Source organism: Heloderma suspectum, chromosome 1, assembly GCF_057233095.1.
Source record: "Heloderma suspectum isolate Gila_16-S chromosome 1, 16-S_ref, whole genome shotgun sequence".
In the NCBI taxonomy this organism is placed as follows: Eukaryota; Metazoa; Chordata; class Lepidosauria; order Squamata; family Helodermatidae; genus Heloderma; species Heloderma suspectum.
In genome coordinates, this window is record NC_139458.1 from 288714718 (window position 1) to 288738357 (window position 23640).

The 23640-nt window shown below is 40.3% G+C and overlaps 1 protein-coding gene across 1 annotated transcript in view; it reads right to left on the reverse strand.

Annotated features, from left to right (window-relative positions):
- LOC146359210 (dystonin-like) overlaps positions 1 to 23640 on the reverse strand; it is a 422334-nt gene that overhangs the window by 35579 nt on the left and 363115 nt on the right. Inside the window, exons 81-91 of the mRNA XM_084826836.1 lie at positions 21661 to 21816; positions 19268 to 19465; positions 18463 to 18591; positions 16352 to 16522; positions 14612 to 14767; positions 14179 to 14385; positions 12790 to 12909; positions 7255 to 7424; positions 5682 to 5841; positions 3970 to 4164; positions 1464 to 1592 (exon numbers count right to left, since the gene is read on the reverse strand). Coding sequence (XP_084682962.1) covers positions 1464 to 1592; positions 3970 to 4164; positions 5682 to 5841; positions 7255 to 7424; positions 12790 to 12909; positions 14179 to 14385; positions 14612 to 14767; positions 16352 to 16522; positions 18463 to 18591; positions 19268 to 19465; positions 21661 to 21816 — 1791 coding nt within the window. The remainder of the gene's footprint in view (positions 1 to 1463; positions 1593 to 3969; positions 4165 to 5681; positions 5842 to 7254; positions 7425 to 12789; positions 12910 to 14178; positions 14386 to 14611; positions 14768 to 16351; positions 16523 to 18462; positions 18592 to 19267; positions 19466 to 21660; positions 21817 to 23640) is intronic.

A 23640-nucleotide genomic window follows, 5' to 3' on the forward strand; every position in this document is an offset into this window, starting at 1 on the left:
ATGGGCAGAACTACACATTATAAGAGATTAATGGCTGCTGACAAAAACAGCAGCCACAGATCTCCTTGTCTCCCCCTCCTCTCATAATATGCAGTAAAAGAAAAACACATGATGTGATGTTATTGCATTGTGAGTTTTCCGGTCCTCACTCCACTTCATTGACAGAAGTCACAAACTCCCTTAATATGTAATTTTGTCATAAATCAATGTAAACAAACAAACAAAAATATGTCCCTTCAGCTTATCTTGTTCTTATCCACTTGTTCCTAGATACAAACATAGTATATAAGATGCTAAATGTCTTGGCAATCAGCTCTACGTATTTCAAGGGAAACTACTTTCAAGTAAGTATACTTACTACCGCAGCCACTGTAGGAGAACTAGAATCAACAAAATAAAACAAAACAGTAAAAGTTCCCCACTTCCCTGTCCCCAAACCTGTGCATACACACTCATGTACTTATGTGTGCATTTGTATAACATGTTTGATATATAAATAGATGTTTTAAATTGAGTACTTTTCCTTTCATGCTTCAGCCCCTGGTTTGACTGCTGGAAATAAAATACCTCTAGAGTGTTTCTTTCAGTGTCAGTTCACAAACTTAATGCAGGCTTCACTACAACCATCTGTAAGCGAGGACATTTAAAGCAGCTGAATACAGCTCATTTTCCAGATATTTTGGCCTGCTGTACTTGACAGCCAGTTTATGCAGCCTTGTGCAGCAGCAAAAACAGGACATACATTGAACTTCTTGTGGTCTGCCATGGATGGGTTGATGGGCTACAGCCGGCATGGTAGGTAATAAATTGTGCAGGCCTTTTAGAAGGGCATAATGGTTTCACTCTCACTAGCTGGTCTCTAGCTTTGGCACTGTAAATATTAAACCAACTATTCCACTGCTTATTCCTTTCTCTTGCGGTCTTTCATGCTGGTGTTTTTCTGGAGAGTGAGTATTCAAATCACAGGGAACAACGATCTACCAAGGAAGCAGAGGCTGAGCAATAGTAGGAAGAAAATGAATGGGCTAGTAGAATCCCACCGAATTTCTCCTGTTTGGATATAGAAGACTGAAATACCTATGATGTACTCCATGCCAAGACTCCAAGGGGTATGATGGGGTCTACCATTATCTAACAATTACATCTCTATGTATAGCATGAGCTTTAATATGGATTTGGAAGCAAACATTCAGTGATATGTGATATCTGAATAGTATATTGAGGATGTGTCAATTCAGTTTTAAGGTGTTTTAGTTGATTGAGTAATCAATCCTTCCTGGAAAATGTCACCATTAAATTAGCTGAATCTGTAGAAAGGCTCTGCTTTGTGAGCTCTCACTTCTAGGAAAGAAAACTGGTTTTCATTGCCAAATACAAATAAGCCATAAATAGCTTTATTTTACTCCTGCCTTTTCATAAATCTAGTCTCAAGAGCCAGCATTGTCTCAAGTTATCTTACTCACCCGATGCTGATCTATTAGTGTACGCAGAGCCTCTTCATCATCTGGGAGTATGCCATGGAAACGCAGGGCCTGTTCAGCCTCAGCCAACCACTCCAAAAGAACATGTACAACAGAGTGGAATTCCTCGGCCTGTATAAATGAAAGTGAGGTGGGAGGGGGAGAAGAACTTTGTAAAAGGGATCTGGACAGAAAATGTATAATGCTGGATTCCTCCCATGAACAATGAAGCTGTGCCCAGATGGTGGAGTCGTTTATCACGCAGCTATGAAGGCACATTAGCTTTCCATTAAAGAATCTGACATACAGCACCTCACTGTCATGACTGTAAAAATGTCATAGCTTTAAAAAAAATGGAAGAAAGCCCAAAGGCCCGTTTGTGCATGCTTTTAAATATATGATTGATGGCATATGTGAAAGCTGTATTAAGAGTAACTTGCCTTCACACTGACAAATTACAAAAGGGATACTTTAACCTATCAGGTGGGGTCTGCTAATAAATGATGACTTCAGGGAGAGGGGAAGGTAAGTGAAGTTCGGTATAGATACTAGTTTGTCACAGTGTTGGAAGCAGAATTATTATCGGGCTGTCATTTCTGGTGGCAAGGTACACGTATTACTCTTTTGCATGTGTTCTGCAATGGTCTTTGATCAAATTGGTTTTGCAGGTTTCAGTAGCGCTTTGAAGAAAAAGCAGAACCTACCTCCAAGCAATCAACGTGCACTACTTCAATATACATATGTACACTTTGCTGTGATTACTGGAAGCATCTTCTGGATAATACGCATGATGATTAACATCCCTACCTCATCCATGTCTGGGCAAGTTGGGAAATTGTTTTAAGAGGATTTTTCCCTAATTATTTTAAGTATGTGAAAGGCTTCCACACATGTAGCCCTACACAATGAAAAACAAAACAAAACAGAAATACAAACCTATCCTTCCCCCTGGAAAATGCTCCACTATTCACTAACTCTTTTTGAAGTGTTAAGTAACCAGACTAGGAGCTATCTGCCATCCAGTCTAGTCAATTTCACCATTCCATTGACTTGGTTTGGCTTGCAATTGGGTATCAATTGGGCATTTAGGCAGCAATCCTATGCCCTTTGAAGGAGTACTCTGATATCGAAGTGCTCTGAGTATCCTATGCTCTTTGGGCTGATACCTGGCAGAGTAGAAGGAGCAATAGAGGTGATTTTTGCCTCTCTGTCTTCCTTGTTGTTGTTGTTCTTCCTCAAGATGGCCTTCTGAGCCCATCTAGAGAGGCTGCACTGCTGAGGGCGGGACTGGGGCTGAAGAGGCCACAGATGTCAGGGTGGACACTGAGCCCATAGAATCCCAGAGTAGTTCTGATTCTGAGGAAGAGCAGTCGCTCCTGGGAGGGGAGCACGCTCCTCTTTCCCAGGGCCAACAGCTGACGGAGACTCCTCCCACCAGCATTCCTAGCTTAGATAGCAGTCCAGGGAGTGAAAGAGCGCGGGAAGCAGACTTGATGGACGCGCGACGCCGACGCAGAGAGCGGCGCCAAATGGAGGGCGCAGAAAGGAGGCGTAGTGCCCGGCTGGTGCGCAAACAACGGCTGCGCCCAGAGGATCCAAGGGAAAAGGGGAGGGATTCTCCCTAGTCCTTAAGTTCAGGGTCTGCCAGTGATTCCCTTTCAAACGGGGACCAACTGTTCCAACTTAGGGCATAGGTACTCTGCTGCTCATATCTAGTTGCTAACGGTAGAGTTGTTAAGTTGTAAAAGAGGAATACAGCTTTGAAAAGAATCCATTTGTCTGTGTCTGGACTTGGCTACTGGATTAGACTGAGAGAGGCCTCCAAGGAGCCCTTGACAACAGGATAATGTGGATCCCCAGCCTCTCCTCACCTCCCTGCCCACCGGAATGCTCCCTTTTCTCCCTCCCTGAAGTTGCTTTTGCGACCTTGGGGAGCAGCTGCTGTCATTCTTTCCATGGCAACTGTGAAGGGACGGGGGGATGGATAGGAATCTAGTCCCCCTCCTGAGGTTGTAGTAGTATCTATGGCCTCAGGAGGGGGAATCTGAAAAATCCAACACTCTCCCAGGGACCATAGGATTGTTCTCCCAAAAGCATATGATAAGTATTTTTAACAGGTCTTGGGAATTTTATTGTTATTTTTTTAAAATGTTGCTATATTTTTGTGTTAATCGTTCTATATTATGTTACCTTATTGTATTTGTAGGGTTTTAATCTTTGTAATCCACCCAGAGAGTGTTGGCTATTGGGTATAGAAATGTAATAAATAAAATGAAATCAGGAATTCTGTTTCAAATGGAATTTGCTTCGTAAGCTGTGGCTGCACTCATCTTTCCACCCATTCACTGCAGACTCTTTTGCACGTGTAAAGCCTTGTGGCATGTGCATGCCATGAAGCAGGCCTTCTTTTGTCTCCTCACTTGCTATGCAGTAGTCATATCCTATGCATGCATTGCAAATCTCTGCATGAGCATCTGACTGAATTCAGTGCAGTCCTTTTGTTCCTCACCTGGTGGAGGGCTTGTTCCAGTCGTGTCTGCTTGGAGACAGACAATGCACACACAGTGTCCCACCGAGTGCCAAGTTCCTGCATTTGGACCTTCACCCAGGAGGAATCATCACGGCTACCTTCTATCAGCTCACGTGCAGAACGTTTCAGAGCTTGGACGCTGCTGGTCCTCTTTCCCAATTCCTTCTGGAAGCCCTGAGCGATGGAAAAAAATTGTGCCTGTCTGTTTAGCAAACTATATCTGTCCAACTCATCTGTAACACAATTATTGCAACTATGAAGTCTGTTCTTTATTCTGTCTTAATTTTCAGAGAAACTAAACTACACATTATTTTGTTTTGTAATGTAATTCATGTAAATATTTTGATCTCCCAACCTGTCTTCATTTTATTCAGTCCTTGCTACTCTGCTGTATTTGATTTTTTGCTTAATTTACTCTTAATCAGTAGTTCTACATACATCTTGAGAGAAAACAAGCCATGTTCAAACATCACAATAAACCACAGTTTATCATGATGGGAATGAGCCTAGCATCCCCTTGGGGGTTGGGTGCTCCCTTCTCCTTCTAGCACAGCTGCTAGGAGTTTGGAAGCATTTACTTCTAGTTTTTATAACCACAGCTTGCTGTGTCATCCAAACCTGACAAACGGTGGTTAATTGTAACTATGATTTGTTTGAAACAATTCAACTTCAAACTGGTTTATCAAGCTGGCATATTTAAAAAAAATCATAGTTAAGATAAACCATTGTTTAGGGTTCAGACATAACACTAAACGTAAATCAAAATTAGAGGCTTCCAATTTTCTTCTCATGGCTGTGCCGAAGGAGGTGAGAAGGGAGGCATGCCTGATTGGTGGGGGGGCATGCTAGGCTCCTTCCCATCACAATAAACCATCGTTTACTGGACTGTAGCAACTGACCTCCTTATGTGATGTGGGATCAGGTGAAAATTGGTAATTAATTATTTTTTTAAAAAAATCACCCTCTTGAAACCTTTACTAACAAACTCTAAGTACTCAAGGATTTTAAAACCAGTGCAAGCTTTGATAATGTCAATCTCTCATGTTCCTTCTCTCCCCCTGTCCCCAATTGTATTCCAAGCTCTTTCCTATCTGGTCCTCCTACACTGTGGTTCAGGGGTCAATGTGTCCTGTGCTATACACGTGGAGTAATTTTTACATGTAAGCTTCCCCATTTCTTTCAATGGATCTATGCATGCAAAGGAATGTCCCCATGGATCTGTTGCCTTCACTCAAAAAAATGGAGATGCCCTTGCGGATGGTTGGAACAGATGTGCATCAGAGTTCCTGCATCTATCATAAATCAATTCGGATAAAAGGGTAGGGCTGTGAGAAGAGAATGCTAATACTATGAACCACAGCATCAGTGGCTTTGTTTGAGAATCATTTGGGGGCATTTGCAATACTTTGAAGGGCTTGAAATAATCTGAATTAAAATCTCCATAAAGCAACAGATAACAAAGCAACATTAGAACAGAAGGCAGGTTTCAGAGCAAACTAGTTCCCTGCAGTTTGCAAGGACTTTTCCTCTCCAACAAATTTTTATACCACAGTGTAGGGTTTTTAATCTATTCAATGGGCTCATGAATCTTCCTTGAAGTTACAAAGTGACCCAACAGACACTCAATCAAAATGTTTTGAAGAGCCTAAATTAAAATAATATGAAAATGACTGTAATTTTGTTGCCATTACTTTGTGATTATCTATTAAATTCATCACTAAATCGATGTCTCCATGCACAGGCTGATCTTCGGCCAGCTGCGGTTCCACTTTGTATAGCCAATCTATGAGAGCCTGAAGAGCATCGGTAAATTGTCCAGAAAACAGCAGGGCTTCTTCCAGTTTGTTTTGTCTGAAGCGGGAAAACAAAACAGTCATACACAATGGAGAGAGAAAAAACAAACTCTCATTTACCACCATGCTTATGTTCATAAAGGAAACAACTATTTAAATAAAGGAAAGGAACCATAATTCATTTTTGTTTATTTAACAGTTGGTGGAAAAAGTAGCAATACTTCTCTTCATTCGGATCAGCAGTGATATCCAACTGAAAACACACATCTCTGTTGAGGCAGCAATACACGGCAAAGCATCGGTGTGAAGTGCTCTTCCGTCTACCAGTGGACAGGGAGATGATCATGTGGAGGAAATCCAGTGGCACTGCAGCACATGTAAACCAGTTCATGGAGACTTATAGGCACCCTACACACACCGAGCAACAGAGGCCACTCTAATACTATAATCCAGACCTCGGAACAAAGCCAGCTGCCACAGCATTCTTCACCAAGACTCCGTCACCTGCTACAACATTCCTACTGCTATTCTGCTACCGGCTAGTTAGTTCTCCCTTCTTACAAGGAAGTCCCCAGGCCAATCATCATGGCTACCTGGCCTGCCAGTCCCCAGCCCCAGGGCTATCATATCCTCCTGCCAGCAGTCATTCCCCTTTTCCAAAGGGGAGAAGGAGTCATGCTTATTTCCGGAGGTATAATACACAAACCAAGATGTTTTAGTTTATGTCCCTCAGTCAAGATCAGCATCAGTGGCAAAGTAAATTTACAGCACAAAATTAACCCCCCTGGGAAAGCAAGATCTTCCATCCTGGGACTAAATGGATATGGAAAGAAAAATGTGCATGTATAGGACCATCCACCTCCCATTTCTCAGGATGTCTCCTTAGAGAAAGAGTTCTGTGCCATCCCAGAGACTTTGGCTGAGAATGAGTAGAGCTCCACATCTAGCCACACTGGGAAAAATGAGACCTTCATCCTCTGCTCAATGTGGCTCCTTGCAAGACTAGTACAAGGTAGGCAATGTGGTGTCTGTGGGCACCAATGTGGCCCTGGACATCTTCCTTGTTGCCCACCAAGACACCCAATTCCTCCTAATTTTATTTTAAAAGAATGCTTATTGACAAGCTGGGATTGCTTCAAAGTGAAGTGGGAGCCTCTAGCTGCTGCCCTATTAATTTCTCATGGATGCCTCTGGGCAGATTACTTGTCCTTTGCGTCTAGCCATGCCCAACCATGGCAGCCATTTCATGGTTGTGCCCAGGGCAGTTTCTTAAATTTCCAAATGTGCCCATGCATCCAAAAGGTTACCTACCCCTGGACTAGTTGGACCAGGGGCATATACTAATGACCAGTTCGGGAAAGGCAAATGGAATGACAAGGGATCCTTCCACCTAGCTATTGCTTTATGGAGCACTTTTTAAATCAGATCCATAACTTTTGGTTTAAATAAGTTGCATGGCTTTTGGTTTTACCTTTCTACAGATTTCCCACAGACTGTATCCCATTTGTCTCTGAGTTCACTCAGCATATCATCCAGTTTCAGATTGTCATCAGCAAGGGTAGTTTTCTCTTTTAAGGAGCGTCCACTTCTATTCGTGGTGTCATACACAGAATGTTTGGCTCCAAGAGCTTTTTGGAACTCCTATGCAAGAAGGCGGGAGGTGGGGGGAGAGACACACACTATGAAGCACACAATACACACAATATTAATGACTAAACATTTTGCACAGCAGAGCCAAACCCAGAGGCTCCAAACAAACATATTTAGCAAGGAACTCTCATTAACAGTGCAATCCTCTGCATGTCTACTCAGAAGGAAGTCCTACTGAGTTCAATGGGTCTTACTCCCAGTTAAGTGTGCATAGGATTCCTGCCTAAAATGTCATTAGGAGATTTGGATCCCAGAACCTGCTGACATTTATTCCTGAATATACCCCACATCATTGAAATCAATAGGACCATCAATTGACTTCAACTGAGGAATTAAAACAAGTTATGCAAGAGAAATGGTAACAAGATCAGGATCTTCTTCTTGAAGTGATAGACTGTCAATCTGGGCTGCCTTCTACAAATAATTACACCAAATCACTTGCATTTAAACCAATTTAGTCCTCTAACTTAAATGGGTCAAAATAATCTGAAAATCAAGTACCTCAGCTTAACTGACTTGTGAAGCTGCAGTGGAAATTGTTACTCCATTAAAAAAGCAACATGTCAAGCTGTGGGATAGCTTCCACCTAGCGTGTCACTACACTGCTAAAGAAAGCATTAAACTAACCAGTATGCAATCAAAATCTTCATGCCACCTTTCAGAGATGGATAATATTCAAGCTGAATGACAAATTTTAAGCTGATGTCTTTTGTCAAGATCAGCTTCAGCAGTAAAGTAAATAAATCTGTATGTGTTTGATCACCCTTGTGAAGAACGACACTTTCTCTATTTCTTTGGCGGTCTTGTTCTCCCAAAATGGCTTTTATGCTGCAAATATCAAAAGAGTATCTGATCTGGACCCTTTATAGAAACTGCACTGCAGACTTTGTTATACAGTCACTAATAAGGGGGGTGTTTTCACCAGCAATTTGCTCCGAGCCAGCTGTGTGTGGAGGTCGTTAGGGATAGATGATATTGTGGCCATCCAGCAGCCACCCTGGAGCTTATCAGGGAAAAACCAGATTTCCTGAGACTGCTTCAAGTCCGATTCTTTTCCTTAAGTCCGGTTCTCCCCAGTATAGTTGTTGTATGCCCCAACCCCTGCATTTAGCTCAGGTATGCTGGCCCTGCAGAGGGGTGTGCCTTTCACCATGACCCCAGTCAAGGGGTGTTTCCTCGCACTGTACTGAATAAGGCTTGCCCTTTTAATGACCACAGAAATAACAGAGAAGCCCCACAATTGACATGGCACATATCAAAGCCCTCAATTCCTTAAATGCGATTAAGCATGATCTCGAGACTCTGGTCCATTGCCTTAGGACGTAACTCCTTCACAGCTTCCATATAGAGATCCTGTGTGTTAAAATGGGGGCTGGTTTCTGTCTTTTTCCCAAAACAAACCCATTAGTGTCTCCTCAGAAGTAACTCCCATTGTGGTCAATGAGGTCCCGTGGGTTAAAATGGGGGCTGGTTTCCATCTTTGTGTTCTCCCAGCACAAGGATATGTGTGTCTACTGAGAAGTAACTCCCATTGTGCTCAGTGAGACTTGCTCCTGAAATGCAGGTGCATCTGGACTTTCAGGGGAAAGGAGAAAGGGGAAAGAGAGGGGGGAAGCCTCTCTTACTGGCTGAGCAGCCTCTGCCAGTCGGATGACGTTCACTCCAACCTCCACCCCCACAAGGAAGTGTGTTCTATGAAGCGATTTTTACTGGTCCAGAGAATCTGCTCATGGAGCCCTGCTCACAGCAAAGCCAATTCCTTTTAAAAAATCCAGTACTCCTCCATTAGTTTCTCCTTCTGTTGTCGTGGAAACACGGCCAAGCACAAAACAAACTATGCTTTCTCAGGACAAGCACACAAAAGAGAGACAGCTGTGTAACCATTCCTTTGCTGGTCCACATAGCGTAGCTGAATGTGGATGTAATTTATAATCCAGAAGGAATCAAAATCTCTGAATCTGAACAGCTACATTTCTTGCATATTCACAGACCTCTGAAGGATCAGTGGTCATGCTCAGACTACAAGTACGTGATGATGTAAATCATACTAACACATTTTAGTTCTATTGCTCCTGAATTTTCCTTTCTTTTTCCAGCCTAGGTTAGCTAGATTTTTAAAAAGCTCTGTTGTCTCTCACTGATATTCTCTCTCTCTCTCTCTCTCTCTCTCTCATATACACAAAACCCCTACTCCAAAGAACCCACCCTGCGAACATTTAAATTCTCATTCTAGAGAAGAGAGCTATGCATGTGCTTAAATTACTCTCATTGAAATGAGTAGGGATTGAAAGTGCCAAACTTTTCTGGATTAGGCTCCATGTAAACAATTACATGTTTAAAATACTTTAATATTTCTGTGCTGCTTTCTTCTCTGGAGCAGGGACTTTTTACTAAAACAACAAGCTATGCAACTATTATGCTTCTTCAAGAGGATAAACATCCACCAAAGAAACACCGGGTAGAAAAAACACAAGATTTCAGTTCATTAATTTTTCAAGGGTTGAATTGTATTCACTTATTCTCTAGAATGACACTCACAAGAATTACAGCCAATTGATCCAAAACAATTATACTAGCAGTACATATGTGAACTGAGGTAGGCCAGTAATGAGGCTCATAATACCCTAAAATGTAAGAATATTTTTAAATACTTCAACAAGGGAAAGATGAACTGCATAACCCAATCTTTCTTCTTACTTTGCTTTCTAAATATAACATGTAACAGAATGGAGAAGGAACGGATAAGGAGGCAGGGTGTACTCCCTCAAACTTTGGCAATATGTAACAAATATGAGACAGATATCTTTTCTTTAAGAAAAACTGGTTTCTTCTTATTTTTGGCAGTGACAAGCTTGGCAAAGAATGAAGCCAAATAATTCCACATATCACACATAGTCTAGTTGATGCCCTTAATCTAAGATACTAAAACCACTAAAACCTTCCAACACTGATTCAGTGGTTTACTTTATAAAAGGAAAGTTAAAAGAAACTCATGGCATGCAGCAATATAAAGAGTACAGCACAGAAATAGCTTGATAAGGGGATTAGCTAGGATTTTGGGATGATATTTTATTACTGTCCATATATTGGGAATGAGAGATAAGTTGACACTTTTTATTGGACTAGCTTATATGAATAAACAAATTATATATGAATAAACAAATACACATTTTAAAACTCTGAAGATCTCTTCTATGAGCTGGTGTAAAATGATCTGAACTGACTAAATTTAGGTAAAACGTCATGATTATGATATAAGCCAAACTGACCTTTTAGGGTTTATCTAGATATTTAAGCCACAGTGGGCTGCGGTGCATGCAAGTGGCCATTTTGAATATTCAAGCCACGGCTGCGGCCTGTCATGTCATCTGAACCTGGGTGGTGGGGGCTGTGGGAGGGTTAAACAATTCTTGCATAACCCTAGAACAGGCCATGAGTTATGCAAGGGTTGTTTAACTCTCACACAACCCCACCCCACCCCCACCTGCCCGGGTTCAGATGACACAACAAGTCGCAGCTGTGGCTTGAATACTCAAAAACTGCCCAACATGTGCTGGCATGCACTGCAGCTCACCGTTGCTTAAATGAGCCATGGTGGGCTGTGGTGATCATGCAAACCAGGTCACTGTCTGCTCTCCAGGAATGTAGGCAGATGTTTCTTTTGGCCACCATCTTGGTAGGCATACATCCAGTCCTAAGGCAATTCACAGAGACATCTGCCATGACATATTAGCTAGTTTCTCTGGCATACTTGTTTTTAGCTGAGTCTAAGTTGAGTCTGGCCCATACAAAAATTGCCCTGGTGAAACAAGGTTGATATGGAGCCACTTATGTCCCAGAAAGAAGCTCACAATCCTTCCAGAGTGCCATATCCTTGCAGTTGTTCAGAAGCACTAGGCCATCTGATGGGAGGGAATGGTGATAGCTTGCTGGCAGAGCACATGCTTTGCATAGAAAAGGTCCCAGATTCAGTGCCCACCATCTTCAAGTAGGACTGGGAAAGAATTCTGAATTCTACTGTCTGAATTCCTGGAGAGCCACTGCCTGTCAGTGTAAGCAGTACTGAGCTAGATGGAGCAGTGGGCCTGAATTGGTGTAAGATAGCTTCTTGTATTCAGAAAAGCCAGTGGAAGGTTTAACACCCTCCACACAGTTCAGACTCTTTGTCACAAGAACTTTATAAAATGAAAAGCTACCTTATAAAGAGGGGAAAGTATTTCAAGCTAATTGGAAAGTCTTAACAGTAGATTAAGATGATGGATGGTTTGGCCGAGTATGTCAATCTTCTAAATGTAAAGGGAACTGCTTTCCATTTTAACACCTCAAGATGGAAGCCTTGTATCAATGAGCATGATGGAAGGCACAAAAGCAAGCAGCGGAAGAAAGAAAGATTAAAATAAAGGCATAAGGTCGTATGTTACAATTCGACTGACAACCAGGACTCAAGTAATAGCAGTTCTTGGAAATCCAGCATGAAAGCAGTTTTGCAGAACAGATCAAGAAAGCAGATTGTCTCTATTCATAGTGTGTCCCTTTCCCTGGAGCTATAGAGAAGAGGCCCAGATTTTAAAGGTGACTCTTCACCTTTACATAATCAGTTTTATGCAAAGGAGCTCAACAGCTGTGAACTCTTAACAGGAAAACTCTCTCTTCTCCTATTGCAATTTCATTTGTGTTGTTCACAGTTCCATTGGGTAGTTTCCAATGTTGGTCCTATATAGAGTAGACCTATTGAAATGAATGGGACATAAGTGAATTGCGGCTAACTTAAGTCCCATTCATTTCAATGGGTCTACTCTACATAGGACTAATATTGGATACTACCCATTGCATCTAATTCATTTCAAATGGGGTGGGGTGGACGGAATCATTTCACTAAACTGATGAAGGATTTGCCTCTCAAACTATACACTGTCTTATTTCTTTTCAGGGAAGCTGATTTTTTTTTTTTTTAAGGCAATCCACACAATCTCTGAACAATGAAAACCACAAGTACGGGGCATAGTTAAATCCTGGTGGATCTTATGGACCAACCAAGATGACTGCAGATAGAAACTGTTTAGCGTAGTTCCTTTTTATGCGTAATTTATCTGGCTTCTATGATTCTTTACTACGGTGCCTTTCCTTTCCACATATACTTTCATGCCTTAAGAAGACCATACCCCACAGAGAAACATTCCAGCTTCTATTTATTTTACAAGCTGGAAAACAGCCAGTGTTTGAATTTGATGGTGGCAAACATTCCAACCTAGTGACCAATAAATCTCCCTCCTCCTGCTAATTACACAGTACTAGGTTCACTGGCTTTCTTGCCATCTGACTGGACAGCCTTTACATTCCACTGCTAGTGACTCACCTTATGCTGGGTGAGCTGCATCTTAATTTTGTCTGGATCATTTGCAATTTCAAGCTCTGCATCCAAAGTCTTTTCTGAATCATCCAGCCATTCTGTAAGTTTGTTCCAGGCTTCATGGAACTGTGGAAAAACAAGAATTTTCACTTGCATATAGACACAGATTACACATTCAAAACGGTCAGCATACACTCGGTCTTGAAAATATTAAATAGATAATATTCAAAGAAATGCAATCCAGACTGAACTGGCACAGCTAAATATTGGAAAGAAGGGATTGTTCTTTTAGACAGTTACTTTCATGTAATTACTCTCATGTAATATTTATAATAAATATCTCATTCCTCCTCGTAATAATTCTTTCCACATAGGTCAATACAATACAAATGGGGAGCTGATGGAGAACTGATGCATGTAATAACATGTTGCCTGACATGCTATTAAATCTAGTTGTATCCAATGGTAATTTGAATCCAGGTCTCCCAGGTTCCATGCACAGTGATATATTCATTACCTCTTTGGGCTGTTTCACACATGTGATAATGTACAGCCCTCATACAGAGACAGTACTGCCTCAATTTTTATGTGAGAAGTTGTTTGTTTAAAAATACCCCACTTAATAGTTGCATCCCACATGACAAATACACACATTAGAAAGAAAGGCTGAAAAACCTATCTGGCTCTCTAACGCAACATTTTTTTTCCATAAGGCTATGATTTTCACCCACCCCAAACCCCACTTACTATACATTCATGAAAACTGAAATAGTATGGGCTGGGCAGGAGGTATTACATTAATGATTTGACCCTTAATCTTCTCCTCCTCCAGGCTTCCAAAGTACAGTCAGGGTCAACATCTGAACACAGCTGACCTCCAACTCATTTCAGACTACAAAAATATTGAGGAGGCTAGAAGCAGCCACATGATGATGCAAACCTGGGGGGGGGGAGTTAGTTAGGGAAATGAAAAAGAAGGAATTGACTAAAGGAAAGGGGACTCTGTAGTCCAGGGTAGAACTATTGGTAAAGGTTCAAGAAGCAAATATACCACTTGCTTCAGAAAGTGATGCATTTATGTAAGTAATCCTGACAATTAGAATAAAAGAAGATTGAGCATGTAACCTTATACCAAAACAGAGAAATCACTAATAAACAACTGGATCCATACAAAGCCCTATTGCTTGGATGGAAAGTGAAGATTCTACCTTTCAAACAGAAGTATCCAGCTGGACTGAAGAAAAGCTGTTCTGGCTCAACCCAGGCAGACCTGTTGTATTAAAACTCCAGTTTCCTTTAAAATACTTTAAATGCAGCACACAATTCTTTTAAATGTGGCTTTACTTACAGCAAGGCTATCCTCAACATGTTATGGATTAACACCTGACATATTACCTGCTTGGCACGCTTCCTTGCATCATCCAGTGCTCTTCCTCTTTCCACTAAGCGCTGAACTACTTTTTCCCACCTACTCTGGACACTGATCAGCAGATTCTTTATGAGGACCACATCCTGTTTCTGGCTGAAATATTTCAAATGTGTTCCAGTTTTGTCCAGCTCGATAATCTGGTCTCGGTGGGCATTCACTTCATTGGCAAAGACCTTCCAAAAAAGAAGAAGGTGGTGTTTGAAAAGCTTCACAATCTTCTACCATACAAAAATATATATGTATCCAAGAAATGATGTGATTATCTACTTTACCGGTCAGAGAAACTATAAAATATCACTTAGAAGCTATAAAATGTCTTGCTTTAGTCATTAATAGAACCCAGCCCAGTGCATTCAAGGAGTGAGAAGGTTATGCATCTGCTGCCGTTTCTTTTCATACCTTGTGTTCATCAATTTGAAACAAGACAGTGTCCAAGATAAGACTTGGCCGAGAAGCCACTGTCAAGGTTTGCTCAGCTTGAGTAAGCCAGTTGATGAAGTCCTGCAATGAGTTGTGGAACTCCATTGCCAAACTGAGGGCTTCTTCCAGTTTGATCTGTAAGAACACACCATAATTTAGCAGCAGTGGAAGGTTTATAGGGCAATAAGCCATGTTATGGTTGAATGCAATTTGGAAGAGGGCCACTGTTGTTGAGTTTTTCCCCCTAATAATTTTTTCCAGGTTAATGTTGGCATGCTCTGGATTCTTAAACAGCATACAGATAACATTTTTTTTAAAGAAAACCATTTCAGAACAAAAAGACAGAGCAGAGAACCCAGTGGCAAAATCCCACATGCAGATTTCTACAAATTAAAAAAGCCCATCTCTCAGTGCTAAATGATGAAGTTTACAAGTATTCAGACAGGAATCTAGAAACATACACATGCTTTTCCACTTTGCTTATGTTTGCATGAATGGCGTCCATGTGCACTACCAGTACTGCTGAAGGTCTGTCAAGAATGAATTGGAAAGCTATCTTACCCACCAAACTGTACATTCCTGCCTTGCAATTTGCACTAAGGGGAATACTCCTTGCTGTAGAACAGAGGCCCAGTTCAGACATTCACTGGACTGGCGAGGGTCTTTGTGAAATGGATACATTTTCATATGGCAGAAGAATATCACGAATCAGGGTCAACATGGAGTGTCTAACAGGGAGAATCTATTATTTTATTTTATTATTTTTGGGACGTCTTTAAGGATAAAACCCTCTTAAGGTGACGTTCACAAGAGAAACCATATAAAATATATAAATAGGCAACAAATATACAGTAAAATACTAAAAAAAAAATTATACCAATAAAATCTGCAGCCCACCATTTAAGGGAAAGCCAGCAAAAACAAATGAGTATTTGGAGCCTTCCTGAAGACCTGCAAAGAAGGGGTCCGACAAACTCTTGATAGAAGCTGATTCCAGAGATATGGGGCCACCACTTAAAAGCCCCTCTCTACCTCATAAGTGAGAATATGTGCACGGTGGCAGGGAAGGAGCATACCCACTACACCACTATGCAAAGATTATCACTGGCCCAGTAAATGTCTGATCCATTCCTGTATATTACATGAGAAATGAGTGCAAATGTTTTTTCCAAGAATAGCTTCTTTTGTTTATTTAACCACTTCTATTCTTTGTGATCATATTTGTATTTTAGCTGCTTCAAGATGTAATTTATAGTCTGACTTGGATTAAACTGTTTAGCTGCGTTTGGAGTAATTTTCAAAAGAGTGTCCACCCCCACAGAAACCTATGGCTATGAGTAAGATGCTTCTGCCCGAGTATGAGGTCGTCCCCCTAAGGACACAATAAAGGCCTCATTGCTTAAAAAACTATAATGTTCACAATGCCATCAATACAATTCAAGCATCAGTTCCAAACAGATGGGTGGCTAGAAAAGATTTATTTATTCCTTGGGTCTGTGACCTAAAGACTGTAAAGAGGAGGTGTTTGCATTTACAGACATCGCTCTGCTTGGTCTTGTGCCGTATAGGTTATTGATCTGCTTTTCCATATGAATATTGATGTGTGACATGATTTATCACTAATACCTGCTAAAAGTTGCCAGCACTATTCTACATTTAAAATAATCTAATATGAAGATTCAGGTCAGAGAATTTCCCCATGTTCATACTGCAACATACTTTTCTTTCACTGAGCTTTGTTTCTACTGATTCCCATTTTTCTTTAAGATTATTTATGTCTTGCTCAACATTTGTTTCGACAGACTCTGGGCATCTTGCAAGCATCTGTAAACCCTTTTGCATCAGACGTTTGTATGTTTCTTCTTTAGCTTCAAAGGCAGCACAGAGTTCCTAAACAAAGAGGGAAGATATCCCAAATCATTAATGCATAAACATTTATTCTAAAATGCTAGCATCTAAAAGTTTCGCATTTCACTATAAAATCAAGTACAACAGCAATATGTATATGCAGGTTAATGTGAGCTGAACGAAGAATGTGCTACCATTCACATTCACTAGATGTCATGGACAATGTGCATGTAGCAGCACCATGGAATTGTGCTCATTCTCTGGTCAAAATGGATCAATATAGAAAAAGATTGATTAGTCAAGACTACAAGACAGTCTTCTAGGTTTTTTAAAATGTGTATTATATTTGTAGTGTGCATTTGAATAAACAAATATGCATATATATTTCACCTTTAAATCTGGTAAGTAACCCTCAAGCTTAATGTCCCTTCTATGGATGTACAAGCCCAATGACCCACTTTTTAAGACCATCCTATCCCATCACATGAGACTTTTCTGTAATTCCAGTCCTGCAGTCTGCAGTGCACAGTCCAGTTCCAGGGATGTGCATGTGCCAGTTCCAGGCACACACCATTGTTCATTGTACAAGTTCCCCTTCAGTAGGTCTCCCTGCCCTCCCCGAAATTAAAAAGTGGCTTATGGTTTTGCAAGAGACTTCCAGAAAACAAGAAACTGCCCAATAAAACCTGGTGTATTACTTGTACATGTATCTGTCATAGGCTTGTGCTGCCTGCCCTTAACTTTCTGGTAAAAATACAGATTCACAGTGATCATGGCCAATCTAAAGTAAAGACACAACCCACTGAAGGTTGTGAAACTACTTTATTAAGAACCTGCTAGCTGTGCTTTCCAGCTCCCTTTCTTGTCCCATTTAATGTGTACCTATCGTCTAAGTAAGCTTTTCTAAGAAACATACACCTAGGCTAGGCTCCAAAGAAGGACCACATATGTGCTCTGCTTACCTGGAGCAAGCTGTTCAGCTTAAAAATGGCTCCATTAAAAAAGGGGCATCCTCTCCGACATGCAAGCGCCCCTTCTTTGCATCCCAGACCTAGGCTGCAATCTTGCACTTGCTTAGTTACATGCAACAAGGTTCAGAACCATAGACCAGGGATGCTTCCAGACAGACAACTCCTACCGCTATCAATCAAAAGGCTTTGTGCAGCTATTCCATGTTTCCTCCTTATCTGATATGCTTTGTAGAAGAAATAGTGGGAAAACACAGGACAAGTTACAAATGGAAGATGATGACATCTGCTGCCACCCTCACAAAAAATTTTGTGTCTGAGGTGGGATAATTACACAATAAAAGCCCTGTCTGGAAGCAAGCCTGGTACCTTATATTCCAAGGACTAGAGGCAGGCAGCTTTTAATGAGGTTTTGGCTCTGAACTGAGACTTCTGCTTCATTAAGACCTTGAAAAGACAAGACAAATACAATTGTGCTCTCTGGCACTTTAAATAAGAGTAGATTCTTTGTCTCTGGGTACTGGTAACTGAAGTTATATGATGAGTCAGAAAATAATAAATGGACAATGGAGAAAACTCTGTGATCCTTGGCTATCTTTTCCTTTTTAGAAAAATGATGTTTTGTTGTTATGGAGGCTAAGGTACAAAAGAACAAGCTCTTTACTTTGAAGCTGTGAGTAAATGAAACGATCATTTGGAGTAAGACATGGGATAAAAAACATGTAAATTACACTGGAAAATTGTAAAGGTTTCTAGACTTTATAGCTGAATACCAGAGCCACCAAAACACCCTTAAAATCTTTCCCCCCATAAAATAATGCTGAGGACCGCTCAGCTGTACAGATGTACCACGCAATCAGTTTTGCAACATGGTAATTCCCCCCCCCCCCCGAGTCTTCTCATTAAACAACCTTACAGGCATTTCACTGTGTAGAAATTGCAAATGTTTCACTATGAATGGCCACAAAGGTTTCGCTTCCAAATTGGGAACATCTGCAATATTAAGATCCTTACCATATGGGTATTAAGCTGCTCTCTTGCCGTCTCTGGTAAACCACCAACAGGCTTCGATGCCAAAAGCTGACGTTCGGTTTCTGTCAGCCATTGCTGAAGGTCTTCAACTTCACCATGGAAACCTTGGGCCTAAAATGATACATCACCACAGCACTTCAGGACCTATTTCAATACTCTGACTTGCTAAGTCAGCTAAAAGGCTGCAAAAGTTGAACATATTAAATCAGACTTAAATCAGACCTAAAAGGAAATGCCACTAAACCAGAAACACCCTCTGGGGGTTAAACTGAAAATTATTGTACATACAATGAAACATTGTTGAATGAGAAAGAAAGACTCACAAACACCACATCAATTATATGGAACTTATTAATAAATAAAGAAATGTATATATTTGGTAATTAGCTATTACATTTTAAATCCCAAGTTATGACTTAGGTGCAATTGGAAATACAGAAGAAAATCACTCATATAGTAAAGATGGCTGAAAATGCTAACTACAGTATTATTAGGCACAGAGAGAGACCAGTTGTTATACAGAGAGGAAACTAAGCACACAAACTCAGTCTCAGTGATATTTAAGATTTATAGTTTTATATTTAAATTTTTTGCTAATTCACCAAGGGCACAAAGGAAGTTAAGCATTTTTGAATCTGACTGATTTCAGTTGCAGAGAACAAAGTTCATCCTTAACTCTCCTACTGAAATCAGTAGGTTTTTAAAGTGTTTAACTTTGGGTGGAATGTGCCAAAACATATCCATTCAATGCAAGTGGATTTTCTTTTGTTCAATTTCATATACAAACCTGGATCAAAGCACTGTCCAGCTGTTGCTTCCTTTTTTCTGTTTTTTCCAAGACATTTTTCCATCGCTGATTCAGAAGTTCAAGCTTGCTTTGTAGATTGCTTGCCTCTTCAACAGCACTTGACTGAATCAGGTCATTTCCTGCTTTCTTAACTGTTTCCACAGTGGACTGGTGAGCTAAGACATCATTTTGTAGCACCTGCAGTTGTAAATATTTCATGTCTCACCATATTTTTTAATCACTAATTTCACTTGTCCTAAACAGCACCATCATTTCAATGAAACTCTACTGACAGTATGCAGAAATAGTACAAGTTTCAGGGTTTGCCTAAGGGAGTGAAACTTTATTAAGACTTAATAATATCACATATCAATATTGCATTTTTTTTTACATTACATGTTTGGTGTATTCTATTTGTAAAAGAAATGAAAGTCAATTTAGCATGCTTTTCACTTTCCTATTTACACACTGCTAATAGGAATACACTGGTCAGAATTTTATTGTAATGGTTGATACAGGGGTGTGAGAAAGTGGGAGTCAGACATGAGCGTACACCATAAACACCCCTCGTCAGGAGGTTCTAAAGGGAGAGGGAAGGCAATTGTAACTTGAAGAATACATCTCAGCTAGAAGCATGTGAGCTCAGGGATGTTCTTGACAAATAGCAATGTAATTTCCTGCTCGCTGGTTCATAAAGCCATCCCAAGGTATCCAAATCTTTCTACTTGATACGGAATTATGGGAAACTAATACAGCAGTCCCAGCAGGATAATTCCTAGTCTTGAGATATACTTTTAGAGAGCTTAAAGAAAAGATTTTTTAAAAAAAGTAAATACAGAACATCTGGCATAAAAACCCCCAGTAGAAATGGATGCTTGTTGTAGGAATCAATAAGTTGCCTTATCTGAAACAAATCAGATTTGGTATTCTTTCAGTTCAGGTAGTCTGGTTCCAAAACACTCCCAAGAATTCAACAGAAACAATCACAATAGGTTCAATTGCTATAAAATGCCACTTATGCACAGTCCTTTCTGTGATCACAGCTTTTCATCTCCTGCTATTGTATGTCTAAATGCTGCTGCCTGTCCAGTCTGTGGGCCACTTCACATGGTCAGTTTGATCTCTACATAGTGTACTGCCAACATCCTTGGAGTTTAATTTCTGTGGAGAATATTTCTATTAATTGGGATCTCCACAGACACAGTAGTCACTTTTCACAGTAATTTCTGCAATTGTAGCAGCATATTTTTCACCAGTGATAGGAATTACCCCAAGTCGTTTGAAGAGCTTGGTTCCTTCAGCATGTATGATGTGGACACAAAACTAACTGAGTGACTGTGAAGCAACCTGAAGTCCTCTTATATTACAGAAACAAAGTTGCATCCTCATTGTGGTTTGGATAGTGCAGGAAGAACCTTACTGTGGGCTCCTTCACACAAAGCTTTTATCTTGTAATTGAGATTGCTCCTTCACAGAAGTTTATGGGCTCTTTACATGATGCCATGACCCTGCTATGACCCTCCTGCACTAAATGCCCTTTGTTCCATTTTTAAATAGATCCCAGACAATGAGCTATGTTTCCTCTGTGAAAAGAGTAAAAGCGGCAGGAAGAGGAGCAAGATAAAAACAATAAAAGCGGCAAGAAGAGGAGCGAGACAAAATGAAAGATAACGGAAGACTCAGATGCGGGGGGAGGGGGGAAGGAAGAGCATGTAAAGGGAGTCAGTTGTGATCCTGCATTTAAAATGGAAGCAGAAAGCCTCAGTTTAAATGCAGGATTTTAGGCTGGTGTAGAGATGCCCTGTATATAGAGGGAGTGATTTTATATTTGAATTGTTATCTCTTTTCTATCATGGTACTCTTACTCTTTATTATAATTCAATCATGGAAAAAAGCTTTATTATTTATAGTTCTAAATAAATTTCCACCAATATTTTAAAAGTTTTATTACTAACACAGATGGCACTTTTATTTTCTGATGATTTTTTTGGGACAATGACTACTGCTTGCCAACTTCCCAATGTTTTTGATGATCAAAGAGGAAGTTCTACTCTGATCTCTCTCTAGCATGACTGAATTAGCAGGAAGTACATAACAGCATGTGTTTGCTGAACCCTTTCTGTACCTGCAGTTCATTTATTAAGCCAGGATGTTATGTGATAGTTTGCCAAGAAACTTTAAAAAAATGGTATGACCCATCTATGATTTGGGAACTTAAAAAAAGAAGGAAATAATAATACCTTTGCATCAGCAATTATGATTTCATAAATACACATTTATCCTCAGCCTCTGTTCTCAGAAACCATTATTTTAAGATGCAAATATTGTAAATATTGCTATTAAAAAGACCCAAATATATCTGAACAGTGAATCCAGAATTAACAGTTACATACATGATGTTTGGCTAGTTCAATTTCAATAGCCTTAGGGTCACCACCCACAGGTTTCTGTTCATTTAGCAGGTCTTCTGTGTGTGTCAGCCATGTCAGCAACTCATCCAGGGCATGCTGGAACTGCCCCAAAGCTAACAAAGCACCTTCCAGCTTATGCTGTAATAAAAACAGGAAAATAAAAATTGCAATTGTTACATAATGTTAAGACTACATGTGTCTAACATGTGTTTAGTTCAACAAACCCTTAAATGAATGATTGGAATAAGGAGATATCATCCAAACATTATGTCATACATTTGAAAGCAGTGACATTACCTGAAAACTACATTAGAGGAGTGCCAGTAGCTGAAGTTCTGTGGTAATTATTTATTTTTAGAATTCTCTTCCAGAATGGGTTATAATGTAAGCATAAGAGCATAAGAGAAGAGCCATGCTGGATTAGACCAAGGGTCCATCTAGTCCAGCATTCTGCTCACACAGTGGACAACCACAGGAAACCCACAAGCAGGATATGAGTCAACAGCATCCTCCCGCCCATGTTCCTCAGCAACTGGTGTACATAGGCTTACTGCCTCAACTGGAGGTAGCATATAGCCATCAGGACTAGTAGTCATTGATGGCCTTCTCCTCCATGCATCATTCTATTCTCCCGAGAACTCTGAGAGATAGGTTAGTTACCTAAGGCTGCCCAATGAGCTTCATTGTTGAGTAGGGATCTGTAATTGCATCTTCACCATCGAAGCCCAACAAACTCTTCCCACCCACCTCACATGTCTAATAGAAATATATTTGGTTTAATACTTGGAGTGGCAACTTGCAATTATACTCTGACCCTGAACGTATTACTTGGGATATACTCCCCTCATTCTTTCCCTTCACCTTTGGTGTTCTCTCTTTTTTTAAATAGTAAACCTGTAGGAAGGAACTGTCTTTATTTTGAATTTTGAAAAACTGTTTCATAAAGCCTTTGTCTTAGCTTGTTAGTCTTCAACCCTAATTAAAATGAACCCTAAGTCCATGTCACTGGGTTTGCTAACATTCTTCTCTTGTCACACTTTCCTCTTGTCCCTTCCTTAACTCACAAATTAAGACTGTAAACTCCCTTTGGAGCAAGAACTTGTCCTTTTTTTTCTTTTTCTTTTTTGGCAGAGGTTGCTCTTTAAAAGCAACATGTACTTTGATGGCAACATATACATAAATAAAAATAATGGTAGGGTAATTGTGTATAGTTCCTTGCTTTCTAGGCACAGCAACAGTCTGATTCACAGGAAACACATGCCACAATGCAATTGTTCCCCATGGCAGCTTGTCTTCATGTGTCAAGCTGTTCCTGTGCAGTGGCTCACTGTGTGTGGGAAAATTTTCTTCATGTCATCCCAAACATCACTTTCTCAAAGTGCACATTGCAGCGACATGGAGAAAATTCCCTAGCTCATGTGGTAAGCTGCTGTACATAAGTGGGTTGCCATATGGAAACAATTGCCATTGGAAGCAATCATATTACAGGTATCAATAGAAGGGCTTACAAACAAAGACAGAGCAAAAAATAAAAATGGTGATTAACCCAGCAGTCCTATGCATGTTTACTCAGACGTTCAATGGGACATACTTCCAGATAAGTGTGTATAGGATTGCAACCTAAGTTGGAGAGGTGGAAGAAATACTTAAAGCTAGCATTATAAATAGGCATGTAGCAAATTTCAATGGCCTGACCGATTCAAGAGCACCTGGCTACATAAACATTTGTCATGTCATTTCCTCCTTTGTCATTATATACCGTTTCTTTAGAAATGGGCAAAGCAAGTGTGCTATAGCATGGCTGTCAATCAAGCAAGATATATCTAATGAAAGAGGTTGCTTAGGCACAACCATGGCACAAAACAGCATGGTTGTTAGTTCAAGTATGTGGACATTATGATGTTAATAACTGTACAAGCATTTTATCCCAACGTAAGAAGGTATATTGCCACTTGTATGTTT